This window comes from Mya arenaria, chromosome 11 (genome assembly GCF_026914265.1).
Source record: "Mya arenaria isolate MELC-2E11 chromosome 11, ASM2691426v1".
Classification (NCBI taxonomy): Eukaryota; Metazoa; Mollusca; class Bivalvia; order Myida; family Myidae; genus Mya; species Mya arenaria.
The window spans coordinates 42,068,112-42,091,318 of record NC_069132.1 but is presented as its reverse complement, the minus strand read 5'-3'; the positions used below and the strand labels follow the sequence as shown (position 1 = coordinate 42,091,318).

Genomic DNA, 23,207 nt, shown 5'->3' with positions numbered 1-23,207 from the left:
GAATAACCATTATATTTTTTTACCACTGATTACATTTTTGAAAAACACTATATGACAAAATTATACTATTTTTATATAGCAATTTATTTATTTGTTTCTTACAATTTAATAAAATTATGCCTATATAAAAAAATGCTCTCAGTGAAAAAAAAACGCATTTAGTTGCTTCAAAATGAGACTTCACCAGTAGCATTTTTATTAAATTAAATTATGAATGACCTACCTTAAAACCGACACAAATGCAGATTTATACGAGTAATCGCTCTATGTGGGTAGTGGGTAGAGTAGATGTCTTAATCATAGAATGGTACATAATTGACATTATACTTGTCATTGTGTGTGCATTATAATGTTTTATGCTTTACGAAGAACGCCCCGTTCTAATTTGTTCTCATTTCCTTGGGCTTTAACAAAATTCTTTGATCTTTTGTTGAGCAACCTTGTGTATTTCACCGAAGTACTTATGTTGTTGAGGTTTAATGAAGCCAGTTCAAAATATGATGCATTCGTGTATCGGATTAGCAATTCCAAACATGTTTTGAAAGCTATTTTATCATCAAGGCCTACCATTGATACCATTGACGTTAACACATTGATCAAAATTCACTGATCTTTACAAGTTTCATAGCATTTACATAATCGGGTTGCATTATTGGTGTTAATTCAACGTATAATTATGAATATTGCATAGTGTAGGCTTAAACTTGATTAAAATGAGTTGAGTTTAGCGGTAAAGTTTTAATCAAATAAAAAGAAACATGATAGCAAAAGGTTATTGCAATTGCATGTTGGCACTTTTTTCGGTATCATCGTTTAATGGAAATTATTGGTTTTATGAAATTAAAAAAGGGGTTTTGGCACACTAACTGACGCTATCAAAATATTTTAGAACGAAAAAAACCTCAACAAGTTCGCTTAATTTTCACTTATTGAATTGTGATAATTTATTATGATTTTGAGAATGTTTTGATATAGTCGTTCGAATTATTGTCATTTTCTGCGTCAGTGTCGCTGTTGTCGTTGTAGTTGACATAGAAAATTCAAACTTATTCGTAACATGGAGATTAATACTTCTTTGCTTTTTTTAGAAAATAATGAAGGGTCGTTACATTAGGATTTCACACAGAATTGAGTTTTATCAATGGTCTGTTCGTATAAGGATGTATTTTGTTTAGATTTGACATAACGTTGGGTAATCTAATTGATTGCAATTGACATTGTCAATTGCTTATTTCTTTTTGGCAATTCCTAACTGCATATTCCTAGTATTTGTCATTATATATCTGTCATTTTGTAGTCAAAAGTAAGTCTGGGTAGGCTGTTTGCAACAACATAACTTCTTTGGTAGAGTGCATGGGCTTAATTTCGTCCAATAAGTGAGACCAGTGGGGAAAGCCGAATGCGATAAGCGTATTGTAACATGCTATTTGCAGAATGAATTTTGCTAATTTTCATTTGCCAATCGCCAAATACTTTTTTACTATTTTGATATAATGTTTAAAATATAGTTGATAAAACTCTTTTACCAGCTTACTTAAGAATGCAAACTCTCTATGATAGTAAATTATCATACCATGTAGCCTTCGTGATAAACCAAACGAAATATGATTACAAACTAATTACATAAATTTTGAACCGTAGTTTGGTATATTGAACACCTCTATGTACCTTTTTCTCAAAACTTTGAAATACCAAATACAATAATGATCACTTGTTATGACAAACATGAACAAACAGAGGCATTTGTTCAATGACAAAATTCTACTCCCGGAGTTACACTCTTCTATTAATCAAATACAAAGTATTTTTAGAAATAAAGTCCAGCATCTTGTGCATCACATCTCCATCACCGCCATGTACCTATCATCGACCTTCTAATACTGAAAATCAAACAAACATTAATTAATAAATCTATAGTCTAGTATATAAAAAAACTGTGAATACCGCATTTCCCAGACCAGTTTGATGCTGGGTCTTTCCTTTTACGTTTGTTTACACGCGGTTTTATGAGAAGTGGATTGACGTGAATTATGGATGGATTAACAACAGGTCATGGTAATGCAAAACTTTTAGGCAATTGGCAAGATTTGGTCGAGACAGATTTACAAGATACATATTTGATTGGAAATGGACGAAATAATTTCAATATATAAATCGGACTGTATCCATTCTTCGCATTCCAGACAAGGGATATTTTAGTCTGCACTTAATTTGCATCGCTAAATTTATCATGATTAAAGTCACATTAAAAACATAATGCAACATGATAATTCAGTAAATAAAAACATTCAAAATATGCATTCCAATATTTAGCAATACATGCAATCACACATAAAACCAACAAAGCGGTTTCCTTCTCGTTGATTTATTCCTGTAAAACCGCCATTTACTACATTGCCTAATAATGAATTTCACGTCGTGTTTTTCCCCAACTATATCGTTTTTAGATCTAATACTAACCATTCATTGACTCAAAGTGTTGCCTCGTCTAGCGAGTTCAGTGGTGTAAAAAAGATATTATGTTTCACAATATTTTTCATAAGAAAGAAGTGTTTTGCTTACACATCTATTATAACAGGAAACTATGGAGTGATATTCTCTTATAACTTGATTTAGAGTTTCAGCAACAAACTAACGTAATCATTTAGGTAATATTTGAGTATGCTACCTGAAAAGGGGCTACCTGTAAACGTCGATGTCAGATTATTTTTTAATAAATAGCCAACACTTCATTTTCAAATGGACAAATAAAATATGTTTGTTGCGATAAAGTCAGACAAAACAAAGGTTTTATGTATCATTGATGTCTTCTTTATGATTTTCACACAAATGGACAGTGATTTTATTTCTATTACATTTCATTGAATATGTTTTATGTATTTGTACTTATTCATTAAACCCGAAGCAGTGAAACATTCGCAAAACCGGTTAAAACCTAAGTGCGTTCTTGATTAGTTTTCACTAATCGTTCCGAGGCGGTTACCTACTCTTTATCCACTTTTTAACAATGACTGGTAGCGTGTTTTTCGTGTTTGGTGTTGGTTTGGTCTTAATCCTCGTTAAACAGCACATTGGCTTAATGTTATACTATGGGCTAGCACCTGTAGTTTCCATTGTACTCTTATTTAATAAAAGTTTAAGTTTTTCGCGAAAGAACGTATGATGTCTAGAACCCAAGTGTTTGCCATATATGAGTTTCAATCACTTAATTCAATAAGGATTGTATATCCAGGAGACAGGTTATTCACGGAAGATTCTTTACGAGGTTTACAGCAATGCATGTATAATAACACATATTCAATTGTCGCGCGACATTTGTTACTACATACGCACGGAGCAAAATTACAAGCACTTGTGTACTAAGGCTATAGCATACAGACCATACATAGAAAAAACGTTAATAGTTAAGTGGTATCTAAGGAAATCTTTTAAGAATTTTACAGGAAAAAACAACCAAAGCGAACGTTGTTATTTTTGTGCGGTAATTTTAGGAATTCAAGCCACAAACGACATTTAATTTGTCAAAAAGTTCCTGTTAAATGACTTGTTTCAATGCTAGAGTGGGATTGCTTGAAATAAACTGGAAATGTATTAGTCTGAAGCATGCTAGAGTCTTTCACGATTAATTTTAAAAGTAAAAGATTCTAATTTGTAGGAGTAGAACAAAGGAAATCAACACTTGTCTGGAAATCAGGGGCACTTTATTACGTAGATGTTTGTTTCATTCCCTGTTTTTGAGTTTATGATTTTCGAAAGAGGATCACTGCTTAAAGTCCAGGGATAATGAAAAAGAGAGAGGGAAGCTCTTGTTGTGTTTGCAAAATCAGATAAGGGATTTAACACAATTTACAATGTAATATATAAACATAATCATATTTCAAACATTTGTCAAAAATGTTCTTCAATTTAAAAGTATTATTTCCTGAAAATATCAGCATCAATTGTATAATATAAATATGTCTGTCGAAAACTGTTAAAGCAGTCTGAATTACTAAAAGATCGGCATGCACCCTATTGGCTGAAAACTGTAACAAACACTGTAGCAGTTCTATAGGCTACCGCTGTGAGATCAAACGCAGGCGATTTTTTTTCTATTTATTTACAAAGAATTCACAAGGCCATGGCCTATATTTGAGGACAAAAATAAGCAATACAGTGTTCCCAGTAGATAACACGCATATATTTTGCAAATTGAAACAAACCAAAACAACAGTAATAGGCCAACTATTGAATAAACATATACAGCCACTACATATATTAAGTTAAGTTAATCAACATCTTATATGTTGTTATCTATTGTTTCGAATGGAAACTTCGGCTGTTTTAGTTCGCCCGTTCCATTTCCTGCAGATCGTCAAAATTAGACTCGAACTTATTAGGTGTTGTCGGAGAATTCATCAGAATCAATCTTCGTAAAATATAAGGATCAGATCATTTGGAAAATCAACATTTTAACATTTTCACACCTAAGCGTTCACAAACGGAGATTGATAAGCGAGGTAAATAACAGACAGGAAAGTCAGACTCATGATGAAGGACAACGTGTTGAGTTCGTCCTATATCTTATTATTGCAAGGTTATGTAATATGCTCCGATAATTGTGGATCCCAAGATTCTCAACCTTCTTTCATCATAATGCGATAAAACAAATAAACTATTACATGCATCATCCAATCATCTTCTTACAAGTTATCTATATCCTGTTGCAATGTTGATATTACATATAACGTTTTCGAGTTGAGTAAGATTAAAAGGTAGACAATTTAGATGAATGATTTTACTTATTTATCTATTTGTGTTTAAAACCTTAAAGTTAACATGTTATCAAGACGAGCTTGTTCAAGATTGATAAGAACGTCCAAAGTTGTTCGATCATTATTAATACGCGTACATTAATGGTGTGATAGTGGCTAAAAAACCGCAAGAAACGATTGCAATACAAAATATCCGGTTTTCGATGTTTACGGAATCCCGGACACTCCACGATTAAAACGACCCAAGAAAGAATTGCGAAAGGTTTTAACGTCAATAATGAAAAACAAGACCTGGAATGATGATGTATAGCGATAGTCCAAATTAGGTATGTTTGAGTTTACTATACTAATTAATGTTATTATAAACATTTACTATGCATAATTATGCGCTCTAATCGAGGGAAATGTTAAACATATTTCTATAGCCGGTTCAGAATCTATTGAAATCATTCCAATGGCTAAACAATCGTGCCATACCTCCACCAACATCTAAACAAATTACGTCTGCAGTAAATGTGCATTTTGATATCAGGATCTTAAATTATTTAATTGCTGCGTTTGTATAAATCATACAAAATGCATTGAAAACTGCAAGGACTAGCCATGTATTTCAAATGTTTAAAAAATCCCTGTTATGGGCACAAGGGAAGTGAAGGGAGGGGCCCAAACTACAATGAACTAGAAACACAAACATATTAACACAACATACAGACACCAAAAAGAAACTTACACAAAGAGCCTGGGCAATGAAACTTGAATATTGTTGAAGGCAAACACGTACTATAACTGGATAAGAAAGTATTATTGCATTTAAATCCGAAGGTAATGTTTTTATTCGTGTGGAATGCTCATAACGTATTATTTTAGTTTAAATTAAGTTCCCTAGCATAATATTTTCATAAGTCTTCCGAAAAGGCTGATTTTATTTAACATTTACTCTCTGGATATACAGAATATGAAGATTGAAGTGGGTAGAATAGTGCTCATGATGGGAAAAGAGGGCAATACGAATGGATGGGTAAAAGAGAATAAAAAGCAAATGTCACGCCTTTCTTTTAAAGTGTTGACATATTTTTATGATTTCAAAACTCTCGGATACATTAACCGTGTGCAAGATTGGTTAAAATGTCTGTTCACAAAATGACTATGAAAGGCGGCTTTCTAGTTTATGCCGTTTTGAATGGATGGTAGTAAATCGGCATCGACATTGTTATACAAATAACGATGTTTAACCAAAAAACTTTCATGCATATAATGTGTATCTTAAAGAAAAAGATTCCGATTTTGTTTTTGCCATACTAAGAAAGAATAAGAGTTCTGGTGATGAAGTTACAAAGTGCAATCAAGAAAAGACTATAAAACATAGCCACTCGTTACAAAACGTCTCAATCAATCTTCAAATTAAATCCTAATTTAATGTATAATTCAATTTAGGTATCTTCTCACAACATAAATTACTACCTATTAGTGTCGGTATTTTATTCAAAAAAGCGTTTTTGAGGAAAGACCAGTTCTTATTATCACACTTATACTACTTTTTTCCTTCACCGTTCAAACCGACTAACATATTCTCAGCGTTCTTTTTTTCCTGCTATCTATCAATCAGCATCGAAACCGAGTCATTACTTTAACTAGTGGATATTATAAGTACCATCACCTAAAATATTTGCAATCATTCTGAAATGTAAGTAAGTTTTACAATTACTGCAAAGCAACGTGATACATTTTGTACTGATACTGTAACAAAGATTCGTTGCAACACATATAATAATATAAACTTTCAGCCATCTCCTCAATCCTTATGATGACTTAAGTATAAAACATGTTGTTTCAATGCTATAAAATAAGCAATGTTTCAACTGTTTTAATGATGAAGATGCCAGATGTTATTATACCTCTCTTTTTTTATTCCCTATTCAATATAATTATAGAAAACATCAGCGTGTAACAATTTTCATTAGTACCTGATTCGTTACATAAATATACAAGGTAATATGATACTTTGTTTGCTATTTCACATGAAGGATTTCAATTTGTCTTTTATTCCAAGTCAGCAAGATGAACTGCGATATGACGTCATTGGAACTTCCAAATGTTATTGAATGAAATATCTAACACAGTAATAATGTGCTGTTAAGCACTTTAAAAGTATTTAGTCTGAAATGATCTGTACCATTTAAAGCCATTGTAACTGAATCATTCAATAGTTACGGTCTCAGAGAAGCCGTAAAATATGCTCTAAGATAGTGCCTATATTAAGGGATTATTTCTTAAACAGATCTGTTTTATCGATAGTCTGCTAATTTAAAAATTTAATATAAAATGGGCACCTACGTTTTGTTTTAAATCTTTACTTCACTAAAACCCTTCAAATATGATACCTTGTATGTTAAGCTTTATGTTTATGACATAACGGGCCGATTTTCAGAAATTATCGTTTTTGATTCTCAGATCTTTACAAGTTTGTTATTTTCATGAACATACTTGTCATCAGCAGTATTTCTTATAAACGTTCTCACATCATAGTACAATTAATATTTACAAATTAACAACAATCGATGCAGTTAACGCCATTCTTAACTTTAACAACGTTATCAAACTATTGGTACCTTATGTTAAAAGGCTGGAACTTACATGACCTATTTACAGTGGAAAGTTTTACTCGAAAAAAACATTGGATAGCATAGATGTTATTCACACTTTGTATTGGAATATGAGCAGGATAACCACACAACTTTTGTAGTTTTTCAATATCAATTGTAAGTTGTAAACGTTTTTACTAGGCCCCATGCTCAAATTTCTCGGTACTTCTTAATTCCTTTTTAACAGGATTAAGCTAAGCTATCCTAAGTATTTCTATAATTTTTGTAATGTTTACTTCCTGAAAACTTTTACGTTTTAGACATTATTCTCTTGATAATCACAATAAACCATTTTTTCATTTATCAAAATAAAATTTCAGTTTTTATTTTGGCCAATTAAAATAAGCTACTTAGCCTCTTAAGCTTAAAAAGCTTTGAGAAGTTTGGCCCAGAACGTGAATTTATTAACAGTGCAACACATAAAGGTCAACAAAGCTTGTTTATTCTGTATAGTGTTCAAAGCTTTTTTACATAACATATCAAACCTTTATGAATGATACCAAAATGGAATGGGATCACAAGAAATCCAAAGTCAATATACTTAAGTATAGAAAACCTTTAAACACAAGTCATTTCCAGGAATTACCGTACTTCATGTTGTTTTAACAAGGACAGTTTGCCCTCGACCTGATTAATGTGTTTTATACTCTAAAGGGAAAAAAATTGAGAACGACGGGCACGCTAACATAATAATGTCTAGTAGTTATTCAATACATATATTCCCGACTCAAGTCCCTAGTGGAAGTCTAGCAACTTTCACCATTATTTTCTGGCAAATGAGTACAGATGCTGTAAACATTTTGCAACTGCATTGCATTAGGGCTTGGACAATTTATTTTATTTCTAATTTTCGTTTTAGAAGCTTATGATGATTTACAATGTGAAAAATGTATACTGTCATATAGATAAATATATTTATCAGCGTACACAATTGTCCATAGTAAGCTTAAAATAACAGGCAATCAGACAAGCACCATAGTAACCATCTCGGCCAATGGCGTCTAGATAATAGCAAGCAGACGTTTTAAAATAAATATACGATATTTTTTTGATTAAACAGAAAATCAGGGCCGTAAAAAGCATAGTATGTTTAATTAAATTTTGTTATCGAACGCTGTATTCGAAATGATATTTGTTTTTTCCATTTAGATTTTATTCACATTATAGCACATATTTTTTTACTTTCATCTGGTAAACAAAGCAAACGCTATGTTTCAGTAAATTGTGTTATCGTAACAGCATATAAACATTTGTTGCGATTATATAATTCACGATTAATGTCAGTGAAATCGTCGGTATGTTCATTTCGCGGTTGCTCTTGTCTGTTCGGGACGTCAAAGAGTTCGGTTGCTTAATTATGATTTGTTATCAATTCATGGTAAAATGTCATCGTCAAACAAAAGTTTAGCGCCGTAAATGACAGTGATGAAATATTTACATGATGAATGTTGTTATCGAAACCACATAACTGATAACACAATCTGAAATACTTCGTTTTTCTCCGAATCATTTGTTTCACCCCATGAAACGATGCTCAAAATATAAGCAAGGCTGCGTTGAATACTTCAACGAAAATGAAGTTTGTGTTTTATGATAATTGGTGGTGAATTGTCTGTATGTTCCTCGCTCTGCTGCTCATCGACTGATTATGATACCTGTTTACTTCCCATCCAAGATTAATTATTTTGGTATTGCACAATTCAGAGCAACAAACTAAGATAATTGACCAAAAGGACCTGCTCAATCAATGCTCTTGGTAATTACAAACTTAAATTGAGCAATGACCTTTGATATATTCGGATTATGCAAAAACAATCATGCAGACTTTAACGCCATACATGCATTTGTTCAAAGTAAGAACATTCCCTGACGTTTCTCTGGACAGTCTTGTGTAATTAAACTCACTAGACTTCATGTGAATATGCGTCTTTAATAAGAAACTTAAAGGCGTTTATTCAAGCCAGCTCTTATTGAAGTACGGTAGGCTACATAACAACCAACATTACGAGCTTGAATTCTGATACTTTATGCTTATTCATGGTGTAAGAATCATCATAATAAACAAGCTAAATAATCAATACCTTGATATATCAAGTATATTCTTCATTCAGTCCTGAACCAGTAAATCTATAATACAGGTGCGCAAAAGTACAATATACAAAATCCTTTAAACTGCACATATAACCTTATATTTCCTCTCAAGTTCAAGTGATTTCAAACGAAAACGTAAATAAAGACTAGTATTCCAAAGAATGTTTGTCTTGATGAGCCTTGATAATAAGATAGAGACTAAATAAATACAAAGTTTCAAAGACCCGCAGACATCGTGATTTAAGGATTAGTGAAGGCCGTAATGGAAAGTCTGAACGACTTTTGATTCTCGACATTGTTTAAATATCTATCTTGTCGACGCACGTTCAACGACAAGTCAAACTAAGATAATTAATCATGTTAAACTTATATGAATTATAAACAGGAAAACAATTGATTCAAATCATCAAAGTAAGTCCTGAAATAGCTTGTAGTCCAGCACTATATAATATATTTTATAATATGACCTATAAATAGACAGGTTCTCAGGTCCAGACAGCCATAATCCTGTCTAAATATCGAATGACATAAAGTTGAGTATATACTACGAATATACTGTATATTGAATAAGGGAAATAAAGGAAATAATCATTTTGTAGTGTATTTGTTTAGATAACATGTAAGAGCCCAATACACAAATTTTCCATGTAATTGTCCCTGCGTTTAAGTTAATACAATATATTTGAGTCAAGAGAATTAATTTATAATTGCAATAAACTCCAAAACTCTAAAATACGGAAATTACGAATAATATGATTCCGTAGCCAAACCATTTATGGACCTTACCAGTAAATATTAGACAAGTGTACCTGTTTACTACATTCAAAGGTGAACCAGCAACCGGTTTAAAAGAGTTAATGTATTATCACTAAGTTGATTTGTTCGGATTAATTACAAAAGAAAACCATAATTGCATATAAAAACTGTATTTAAATGCTTTTTACAAACTTTGTCATATGCTGCTTGGCAACATTCGCTATACAGAAGCTATCTTTTGTGGGTTTTTTTACTCTTCAATTTCAATCCTTAGGTGTTTATAAATGGAGTGATATGCGTCTTCTATCAGCAAATGACATGTCAACGATTACCTACTAGTCATGAAGCTTTTAAACTATATGATAAGAAAGTTCGTTCGTAATAACTATAATTATAAAACGATGCCAAATTAAATACTGGATAAGTAATCAGTGTATATCAATATCATGTGGCTTAGACTTATATATGCATTAAGTTTTTATGTATGCTACTAAATGGATATTTACTTTTGAGCCCTTCTACGAGAAATATTCCAGTACAATTGGATACATATCTGATTAGTCGGGATGTCTACTGTCCTATTGCTACATACAGTGGTTATGTATTTATGTAAAACAAGAGGAGGAACTGTTAGTGGTAGATATTAAAATCAAACAGCACTACAACCCTACAACTCCCCTGGTGAAATATTCATTCTACATTGAAATGGAACAGCAGTTTTTACAAAACATTTAGAAAGGTGTGTTGAGATATCTTAACAAGATACAGTCAGTCATGTCCAACATGTTTCAGATTCCTTAACCAGATTCAATCAATAACGTCTTTCAGTTTTCCTCAGAAATGTTAAAGCATCCTCTGCCAGAGATTTGGTATATGTTTTTAGAAATCTAATCAAGATGTAGTCAACCATGTCCTTTATTCATACAATAGAAAGACACGACATTTTACCAGGAATTGGAATGTATTCAGAACTCTAAACATAATAATAATGTTTTTATCATTTACTAATGCTGTGTAGGCGTGGAAATTACCTCAGTTTTTATTACCTTGCACTTTTCAGTTCTATCGAAATCCTATCATTGTAACCAGTTTCATTTCCCATTCTCCGAACATTCATAAATAAATGCAAATAACGTCTGAGTACTGAATATTCGCGAGGCCATTATTGACGTCATTATATTGTGATGATGACAGAATAATCAGATATCAGTTTATAACGAACTACACAAGTGTCCAAAGTGATTTCAAAACTTATTTCTGGCAATTTACGAGAGCAAAATATTTGAACTGTTCAAAAAGGGATAAATGAAAAAAAGCCGACTAGTCCGACTGTTGAAGGTTAAACAACATGTAACATACGATATGGCAGATTACTTTTTATCATCGGATAGAACCGGAATCGTGCAAAATAAATATATTATTAATGAACAAGTTGCTATACTTATCGTCTACACACAAGGTTAAGTGACTCAGAAGCATTATTCTTTAATCATATGTTTCAATGAGGTTTCTGCTTTTATTTTTTTATCTATCGTTTGCATATTCGTTGCGTCTGCATGGTAAGTGATAGTTTTTAAATATGCATACAATACACAGCAATTCAAATTATAGCCAGAGTAATTAATAGTCAGCATATATTTTTACCAGGAAACATGAACAATTAAAAGTTTTAAAATAATCCTGTTATACCATCACTGGAGAGGTCATTTGTTTAGCTTTGAATGCGTTATTATCAAGCCTTTGACACGCTTTTAATAGATTAAGTATGCTTGTAGTTAGAGTGTTTATACTAACCAACATAGGGATAAAATAAAAAATGTTCTTAGGGGTGCTGGGAATGTTAACGCTTCTAACCCTCAAATGTTCAGATTCATTTTGGTTCATGACAGCACTTACAACATTATGCACTTGTTTGACTCTGCTTACGCGTAAGAGATTTAATGTTACTTCCATTGAACTCGAATACCTTTATTGGTCATGTTACCTCGCAACGATTGGATATTTTGCATATCAGGAATTTTGGACACTTAACTGAAGGCGTTGCTCCCAGATTGGGTAAAAGTAGGTTGACACATCCCCTTTAAAATCCATGCTTACACTTCGCCGATTGTAAAATTGTTATAAGGAAAGAAACATGAAGAAAGCACCTTTACACATTTCACAGAAAGATGTGCAAAAGCCAGGCATTTATCCATTTAATAAAATTGTAATTATTCTAAACAAAAAGAAACGATTTTTTACTAGCCACCATACATTTCTATATCCTAAATTCGTTATTCTAAATATTTTATTTTGGAAACAAGTTAGCACATGTCTCGTTAATTACAGGTGCCACGAGTTCTAAAATTGTCATTAAATTTATGTCGATTTACAAAATTATGTGACAAATAGAAAAGATGGCAGTTGTTTGATTGTAATGTTTTAAAGTTTGCATCTTGACATTAATGTCATTGGAATGCTGACGATAAGCTTAAATCGAAATTCTTTTTACATGTATTTGCTTTTTATTGATGAATAAAATATCTTGACACCATCTTTATGCAAACAACTGCTGTTGTACGCATATGATCTCATTTTCGTAAAATAATTAGTGCCGAACAATAGAGCTCATATGAAAAAGAGTACTATTGTTTCCTTTGTAAACATTGAATCTGTTTTCTTTGTTGCAAACATCAAGGCCCTTCCTTAGCAATGGGCTTCGTTAGAAGAATTGTAGAAAATTTATATGGTCATTGATTGAATAATTGTATTCGTTTTAACTGAGAATCGTTTTCATTCACGCGATTATTTTTAGTAGAAAACTACTGGAGAAACTGCCAAACAATAGCTACCCAGAATAAGTGTTACGCTATGGTTAATCGCAGATAATAACTGCAATCAATTTTCGAATTGATGTTCAGTAGCAGAAATGTGGGTATTGTATATATTTCATATAAAGTTTTGTTAATTTCGATATCTTCGATGTACATTAATTAATTAACAGAAAACTTGAATATTTTTTCCATTGCCATTGACCCACGTAGAGTTAGAAACGAAAACTATAAAGAACCTTTCAGTTTCATTTGATCTTATCGTTGAAGAAACAATATTGGGTAATCACAAAGTGCCCTCCGTGTCAAATCAAGATAGTAAGAGACAGGCTGACTAGATGATTTCCACCTGCTCATATTATCCAATAGGATGTCGCAAGGCTCGGAAACATCAGATATATCCGATACGCGCTGCTATTGGCCATCGGTGCTGTGATCTGAACTCTCATCAGCGGTTTGCTAAAGACTAAAGACAGATGCGTTTTGGTGCATTACAGTTTAACCAGAACAGCTCTAACAGCTCAGTTACACATGCCAGGGACGAATGAATTTGGTGGCATTTTACAATTACTGCCGTGCATTTGTTTTGTTGCATTTATGGAATGTTAGTAGAACAGTTTCATCTATGGTGTGCAGTATTCTCTGGAGAGTGTTAAAGTTTTGGAATATTGCCTTTACATGTACGTAGTATACAGTGTATAAAAATTAATTAATATGTTTGCATTTTGTTCCCTACTGACTCTGTCTATCCTCGTTTACCTATGGTAATTAGAATAATTATTAATTTTAAATATTGACAATAGTGAAGAATATTGACGTATGTCTTTATAAGACTTTTTTTCGTCTAAAATGCCAATAAGATATCGTTATCTTAACGTTGTTAGTATCAATAGCAAATTCATTGGTGAAAATGGATTGAATGTTAGTTAATCTTAAATATTCTAAGAAAACCAATACCAAGCCTTGTAAGCTGCGGAAATACGTAAATGACTGTGTAATTTAAGGATACGAAATACAACGGACGTATACTTAATGAAACAAGGGACTGCCAACGTTTGTTATGAGAAATATGTGATGCAATTAGAATGAAGCTTCTCTTATCTAATAAACATACATATCAATGAGAGAGAACCAACTACGATCAATACATTAACGATCATTGCATCGGAGAAGTCATGTCATAAGGACATATCAGGACTGAAAACACCGGCCGTATAGAACCCAGGAGGAACTGCGGCCGATATGGGTAATAAGTTGCCAAACTGTGCGATCCCCTACTCAAGTAGGGACAAGCACCTGCATATGGTGCTAAGTACGGAGCAGGTCAAGCTTGTACAGGGATCTTGGGAGCTCCTCAAGGACGACCTTGGCAGATTAGGGCTCATCGTGTTTCTCAGGTGTGTTTAACTCAGACATATTGTACAAAATATCTCAGTCAATCATTATGTAATAAATTTCAATCATTGTCATTGTTATAATAACTAAAATCACCATAATCATCCAAAACATCATTTTCTTATATAACCAACACATAAATACTAAATTTTCAGTTCTATAAATACATTTTAAATATATTGAAGATATTTTGTTTGATTCGAAAACAAAATCATCTGATCAAAATTATTTTGATTAGAGAGCTGTTTCCATAACCATCTTCCAAAATGCAGCCAATCAGGCACAAAGCATTTATCCAAAATTGAAGGGATATTTATCATTTTGACAAATGGTTGGGAAAAAGTTTCATTCATTTCATAATAAATGATATCATTGTGCGTAAAAAAAAGTTTTGAAAAATATTAGAGATGCTTTACGGAAGAAAACAGAACGTTCAGGAACATAAATAAAGAAACATACTCTTACACCATGTAAGTATCTGGTATGCACCAATCGAGGAATGCGGATCTCCTCGGCTATTTTTATCGAAAGCAACCTCGGATGTATTAGGACGGTTGACATACTCAAAAAGCGGTACGTTTAAGTCATCTGCAAGTAGATCGCGTAGTAATTTAATTTAATTTAGCAGTTAACGTTATGACTTAACTCTAGATTATGTAAATTATGTTTGCAATAATACACATCACTGGCAGTCAATTTAAACTTAGATCAATAAATAAAAATCTAAAACACTACATTTAATTAACGATGCACTATTACTCCCAAAAGTGATTTTCCATATTAAATAAAATTGTTTACATTTACTAGAAAGGATTAATAAATGTCGAAAACAGTTATTGTTATGAAGGATACTGCGTCTAATTTGAAACTAAGGTGCAAAAAACACGATACCTCTACCTTATGAGACAATACTAGATCACAGTAAATATTTTAGCATTCACCAATCATTTAATATTTGTGCGTTTCAGCTATTAAATACACGATTATAAACTTGTTATAAGTAATAAATATTTTTCATGAATGCATTATTTAGTAAGTAGCTGAATACTTATCTCTATAAATTTATCTTTGTTGTACATGTGCATATATTTATTCTGAATAAGAGCGCCACTTGAATGATATTATTCAAAAATTTGCGAACTACTTCAACTGATGTACCGGCATACATCCGAGGTTGTTTCGATGAAAATGGCCGAGGAGCTCAAAATGCATTCGAGGTTAAATACGTTATAAAACAAAAGTATGTTTAAGAACCATTCGAATGGGTCATATTCTTTCTTTCGCCTTTTCCCCAGCATCTCCTTAACTCGAAAATTTAAAGGTTGACGTATGATAGTTCTATACTTAAATAAAACAAACATCTCTAAATATACCTTTCCGCCATTGGAAAGGTGAGATTTTAGACGATGATGTGTTCATGACACCATATCTAACAAGTTAATCAATGGTAAATCTATATAATCTGAAGGCCATGTTTTCAGTCGTTTCTACATTACTTCAACGTGAATAGAAATTTAAGGGACCTCTATTGATTTGAGATATACGTATATCAAAGAGGATCAAAGAATGGAATTTACAAGGAAAGTTCTTTATTTGTTTGAACTTTTTCGAGACCTGCATGGTTATTTATTTGTAATTGCCTTATACATATTAGTCAAACTATTTAAACCATTGCTCAAGTAATCATTTTCTGCCCAACACTTACATAACGAATTTTAACCTGTCTTCTTTTAGTCCTTTTGAAAAAATACATTGACATTTTAAAAGAGACATACCTTTGTAAATTTCGTTTACTTTAAGTTTTAAGTTAGTATTCCATTTCAATAACATTGTATGACCTTTCATTTCAATAGCATATGACGTAAAATGCCTAGAACGAATATTATCAATGTGATATCTCCATAATATCAAAACACATTTATTTGCCATATGCACAGAACCGATTTACGATGTTGAATTCAATGATACAAAATAGCTTAAGATTAGCCTTTTGAAGCGAATGTAAAATATCTAATATCAAATAAAATGTTGTTCTGAGTTCATGAGGAATTTTTAAAGATTTATGCTTAACCTAAAGTAGTAACCTCAATGAGGATGATTAATATTTAAGTATTAATGAAGTGGTGCTTATTTTAGAAGCTGGATGGAACATAACAGTGGAATGACGTTACAAGAAAATCCTTTCCTAAATATCTAATTACATTTGTTAACAAGTAGCTCAGCGTTAATATAGAATACAGTGTATATTTGTCGATACTGTTTGCTTATACTGAGACAACAAGTCAGTTCAATAAAATTGAGTAAATATGCAGTGTTGGTGTAGAATACACAATGTTTTTGTCTGGTAATACTATTATATTATGCAATAAAAATCTCCACTATGATGTCATTAGTACAGTGCCGTTAATTATTTGCAGGCGTCTATGAGCACGATAGGAACTAATCACGCAACCATGTGGCTCTGTGTGGCTCCACTGAACAATCAAAGCGCTGATAGCGCTGCATGAATAGGGTTTTATACGGGTTTTCACCATTATGATTCACGATCATGTGTGTATTAATAAGGCGCTGATATGTTGCACAGTGAGTCCATGAGTCCCCGTGTAAAACAACCACAGGGGCCGCCCCAGGTTTATTGAAGGATGATGTTAAATGAAAAATTAATATTTTATTGACAATAAAATTAATGTCGCTGTGTAAGAAGGCAAACAAGGATGGAGAATGTAACCAATCCAAGCAGAACTCCATCATATGGTGTTACATATGAGTATATATACTAATCAAACTTTACTCATTAGAAAGAGTTTGCCTATGTTTGCCTTGTTATTCACAAAACTACTTCGAAAATACAACAGATTAAAGAGAAATAGTTTCTTAATTAAAATGATGAAAATTTAAATAATTGATTTCAAACAATTGTAGATGAAACACCTAAAAAAGTTACTAAACCCTCGATATTTTCTTATATTTACACCAAACCAGCAAAAATAGAAATCGATTCATTTCAATAAAATTACATTTTCAAAAATAAATGCACGAACATCCGTCTATACCTACACAAAAAATGTATATATATATAAAATAAATTTAGCATAAACTCTTTAATTTCAAAACTGTTTTTCCTTCATTGTATTTATGGTCAGCAACTCTCTTCTATTTCTATATCGTCAGGTAACTCGTCAGCACTTTAGTACGTGCCTGTCAAAATGGCGTGCGTTTGTTATTCCAACGTGGGCTATTAAGTGATGTTTTAAGCAGGGAAACTGTGCGATCATTGAGATCAATGAGACCATTGATGCTTTCTAAGTCATTCCAGGTTTTAAAGCTGCACTCTTACATATTTACCATTTTTACAACTTTTTAATTTTTTGTCTTGAAAAGAGCAAATTTTTGAGTAAATATCTGCAAAACAATTACATAAGATTGCTGAAAAAAATTAGATCATAGATTTTCATATTTCCGTTCGAAAATTAATGTTTTATGGCTTAAACCGTTTTTAACGGTTTAGAAAAAGTGCATAAAACATCAATTTTTGAACTTTAATATATAAATCTTCGATCTAATTTTTTGTCAGCAGTCATATAACTGGTTTCCATGGATTTTTGCAAAAAAATGCTCGTTCCAAGCCAAAAAATAAAAAGTTGTCTAAACCTTCAATCTGTGGGAGTGCAGCTTTAAGATGAGAATACATTTGTAATTCCTAAGCGAGGGTGGGTCTATATGTCCAGGTTACCATATGTAGCAGTTAAATAGTTCAAACAACAAACACAGTGTTCTTCAATATCTCTATATTCAACATTATCGAATGTAGATATACTATCGGAGCGTCCTGAAAATATAAATATAAACAACCATAAGATAATGAATAATAACATGTTTATAAGTTAACATCGTAAACAGCCTAATATCTTATATGATTTAATTGTGTGCAGTGGCAGATTAAATAAAATGGCTCAAGCATATAAAACACACATATAATACAAGCGATTACTACAACAGCAACACAGTACATCATAAAACAAAACATTGACATGGAACTTACTGATTTATGGAATCAAACACTCCTACTCCCTCGTACTCCCATGGTGACTTCTGTTATCCATGCATGTTATCATCTGTAACCAAACCCACATATATTAGTATATGGAAAGAGCCTAAAAGAATATCACGGAACTGCCATTCTCGTTTTAAATACAAAATCTGCTGATGTCGTGAAACTACATGACAAAACTAAATAAATGCAGCTGAATGAAGTAATGATCATTACAATCCATTGCTAACCCAAGACAAACACAAAAGACTACAAATGCAATCAATACTTACGAACAGAACATCAGATTCCAAGTACAATCAAGTTTTCTAAAACAAAGTAAAACAAACATCTCTGTAGACTTCAACTGTGCACGACAATCAATCAAGCTTGAGATTTCCCGCTTCTTCTTTACAAAGGCAAGGGAGAGAAATCTAATTATCCTCAGCTCTTTATATAGCTTATTATTAAAAAAAGCCCTTACTTAGGAAGAATAAGAACAACGCCGAATAATAGTCAAGTTTATATAGCTTATTCCGTCGTGACATAATTTGGAATACAAATAATTCTCATTTCAAAGAAATAACTTAACACATAATGTATAAATTCGCCATATGCTAAACAACGGTGTTAAACAAACTAAGTACTCATCAATATAATAAGTTGTACATATCAATAACATGATAAATGTGATGCACACAAACAATGTCACAACTTATAATCACCATGTCTAATACGAATAGCAACATAAAGACTCATATTGAACCTAGTACAACAAAAATAACACAAATATCTAAGAACCGTCAAAATATTTCCATGCACAATAAAAGAAAATTCTTATTCAACACAACGAAATAAACGTCTTTTATAATGCAGAATAATAAAGGGTTGGGTGGGTGGGTTAAATCGACAAATTTTCTAAAGTCAACTGACTGTCACGACAACTAAGATCGAATGACAAAAACCGCGTAACAATTTAACCAAGAAATTTAATAAGCACGAATGAACAGCCAATCACAATTTTGTCCAATGAAAATCAATGTAAAAATTAACTGCATCAAACCCGGATGAGACAAAGTGAAAGTAGATATGTAGATCCGGATGCACCAAAGAGAAAGTAAATGTCGCTAAGTATAATTAATTATTTTATATTTAAAATATGCCAATTTACTTACTGCATTATCTCATTACAGGATTATCTCTCTTCGACTGTAAATTCACTTGAGTTCATCATTGTGTCACGTCATGGAATGATGCGCTTTGAGTGGATAGTAATTCTTTGTTTACGTTTCGATGTTCATTCATTTTTTGGCGCAGGGATACTACTTTAATGTTATCTTTATCTAAGTTCAACAGATTAAATGATTTAAATAGATATTGCGTTATGATTGCTTCTTGCTTTGTCAAATCTACCTCGGTTATTGGAAACATAGCTTGCAATTTATATAGTCTGCACTTTCTCAAATTATATTTTTGGTGGTAAATCGGCAGGCGACATTTGTTACTATTAATAGGAATTTTATGTTGTGAGTGTCGAGTTTGTGGCTACACTGAACAGGGTTGAAAACAACCCTGTTCAAAAACGGCGCCCTGTTAGACTATACTGGTTATCAATTTAAATCATACTTGTTTGAACCGTTTTGGCTTTTGCTTTCCTAGAACATTTTAATAGTAATACTGTTTGGACATACCAAAGACACCAGGCCACAAAACTGATGTTTTCCGTGTCATTCGCATCATCATGAAAACATTAACTCTTTTCAAATGTGTTACTTTAGACGTTACCCGTTGCTGTTTAGATCACGTTTCATAACACGTGCCAATTCATAAGCAATCAGAATAAATGTTTTATCATCAAACGACATCATGTACATCTTTGAGGAAAAGTTTTCTATCTTTGGTGCATTAAAAGGTACACATGGCAATATTAGAGTTTGCGTCTGTTTGACAAGACAAGCTTAAATTCGTTGATGTAAGAAAATCATATCACATGCTCTTAACGTCTTTGAATGGAACACTTTCTTCGGATATATTTATATTTTAAGTACATGTAAAGTTGACAGGTCAATAAACATTCTATACATATGTAACTTCAATAACTTTAATAAACGATGCCACACATTTAATGATTATACAAATGGCAGAAAGGCTTCAAACTAAAGATTCCATTTTTACACTTAATTTCAGGCTATTTGAAACGGAACCGCAAATGAAGACGGTATTTCCAAAGATTGTGCAAATGAACCATGATAACAAGCTGGAGACAAACATTGACAAAGACATGTTACAACGACACGCAGTCACCGTGATGGAAGGGTTAGGGGCAGCTGTGGAAAGTCTGGACGACTCAAGAATTCTTAACAGTGTTTTAATTTCCATTGGTCAGACGCACGTGCAACGACAAGTAAAACCACACATGGTCAAGGTTGGTAAGATAATTTATAATAGCAAGATTCATTTGAAGAGTGATTCTGACCTGTTAGGATATCAAAATCAATGGAGATCATTGTTTACTTGTTAAAACTAGTCAGTACTTTATGCGAGGCATGGAACAGAACTGACCTCCGCTTGGAATCGACACCAGTGACTGTTTTCGGATATCTGGACACATTTAACACTGAAAAACCTCATTTACCACATTGCAAGTCTTGTTGACGTCCATGGGTCCGTATGCAAGAAGCAGTGCCAATATACTTAGCCATTGTCAATGTGAACTTATTGTGTCACTATGAATCTTGTTCAATAACAATTAAAATAAATCGTAGTATTAGCAAAACTACCATTTTAAATCATACATATTAAGTTCTTAACACATCTCCAAATGGCTTAGCTATAGAAATACTCATTTTTCGTTAAACATAAAATAATTTGATAGAATCGTAATGATTTAGAGAAATTTGTCGGCCTTTTTTTAAATAGTAAATATCTAATCATTTAAACACAATGTGCAAATGTCAATTCAAAGCACTGAAATTGATCCATCAGACAAGCTGAAAACGTCGATGACGAGAAAGATTTTCTTTATTGAAATTCAACAGCCAATACACCAGACATTTGAAACCTTTTTTTCAGATATCTTAATTCAATACAGGAAATCGAGTCTTTATCACGTACAGCAGGTTATAGGCTTCTAGACAGGAGAAGACATTTGGATGCCATTTATGAAGATTGACCGTTATTATCGACTCTCTGTTATTTCATTTCCCGAAGGCCATACATGCATTTGCAACTGTGAATAATTTCTTCTCCTGACCTTCGTAACTTTTAGGTAGCAACTATTCATGAGGTTCTGTGTGACATTATTATATGCCGATATTTACAAAACCCTTAGTAATCAGTTTGTTACAAACCAGAAATATTTTTAATTTAATTGACTTTAACAAAGATAAATGTGTATTTTCCTAAAGTTAGTTTTAAGAAAACACATGACAAGTTGTGTTTTCAATTCGTCTGTCTGTCAAAGAAAAAGTCGAATTATTGCAACAGCCATTTTGTCGTCTTCCTCGGCGTCTTTTTCGTGCAGAAACATTTAATTTAGCTTTGGCCAAAACTTAATACCAAATGAGTTACCATTTACTCAAATAACAATTTATATAGGACAAATTTAAATAGTGTTGGTTTTTTATCTAAGAAAGTGATGAGGGAGAAACGATTTTATAAGAGTAAGCAAAATCGTATCGTTACACTTTAAATATGTGATATAGACCTTCTTTTTCTGTTTGTTTCAGAAATTATGGCCTTCCCTCAACTATGGTCTCAAAGAAGTGCTTGAAGAATATTATACGAAAAGTGTTGCAGAAGCGTGGAAAACAGTGTATGACTATATTTGTGTATATATGAAAATGGGAATGGAAAATCCGGACATTGATCTCGACATTACTAGCGAAATTGGCAGATAACATAATTTGGTCAATATTTTATTTTGCTATTTCAACTGTAAATCAATGCTTTTTACACTCAAATTAATTTGCAGGTACAGATTCAATTCAAGGAAACTTGAATGTATACGGCTTCATGTTATGTCAAAGTTGCGAAACATATTTTGTTTGAAAACGTTATCGTTATTGGCCTTCGAAATATTAACTCTTTCGTGGACGGCTTTGACATATTTTAACAAAAGAAAATCAACGGAATTGCGGTAACGGTTTCTAAAACTGGATTCTTGTTTACTTGATTATGTAACATGCGCTGACATATGCATCTCATTAGCCCTATTTCAACGTCATTTCTATGTCCATTTAACAAGAAAACGGAAATTAAGTAAAGGAATGAAAACAATAACTAACGAGCTATTTCTAGAGCAAATATGCCTATGTGATGCAAGTGAAGACGTCTTATTTTCCAATATCTTTTTAAAATGCCATACTGCGTATGTCGTTATTGGTGTCTGAATGGAGAGAAACTTGAATAAGACGCACGTAAAATTCTATCCTTGAGACATTTTCATTTTGGTTTATGGACAATTACAAATTTCTTGCACTAAATGAAAAGCTCTCATTGAAGAGAAAACTGAAATAGACACACGTAAATGTTTATCTTTAAGACCTTGAGGTTTAGAACCGATCAGAAAAATCTTTTATTGGTATGTTGAGTTATCTGCCTTAAGTTATTTAGACACAGATACCTAAAGTTCATTGATGTTTAGAATGTTTAACTCATTATAGTTAATGTTATACTATCCTTGAATAGTTTGTTCAAAATGTGTAAATGTATAGTTCTCTGTTTCCAT

General features: G+C 32.3%; 1 protein-coding gene across 1 annotated transcript; it reads left to right on the top strand.

Moving 5' to 3' along the window:
* The first annotated feature begins 14,295 nt into the window (after positions 1 to 14,295).
* Positions 14,296 to 22,377, top strand: LOC128207262 (neuroglobin-like). Its single transcript, XM_052910088.1, has 3 exons — positions 14,296 to 14,450; positions 20,666 to 20,903; positions 22,207 to 22,377. The coding sequence occupies exons 1-3, from the start codon at positions 14,296 to 14,298 to the stop codon at positions 22,375 to 22,377; spliced, it is 564 nt and encodes a 187-aa protein (XP_052766048.1).
* The last annotated feature ends 830 nt before the right edge of the window (positions 22,378 to 23,207 follow it).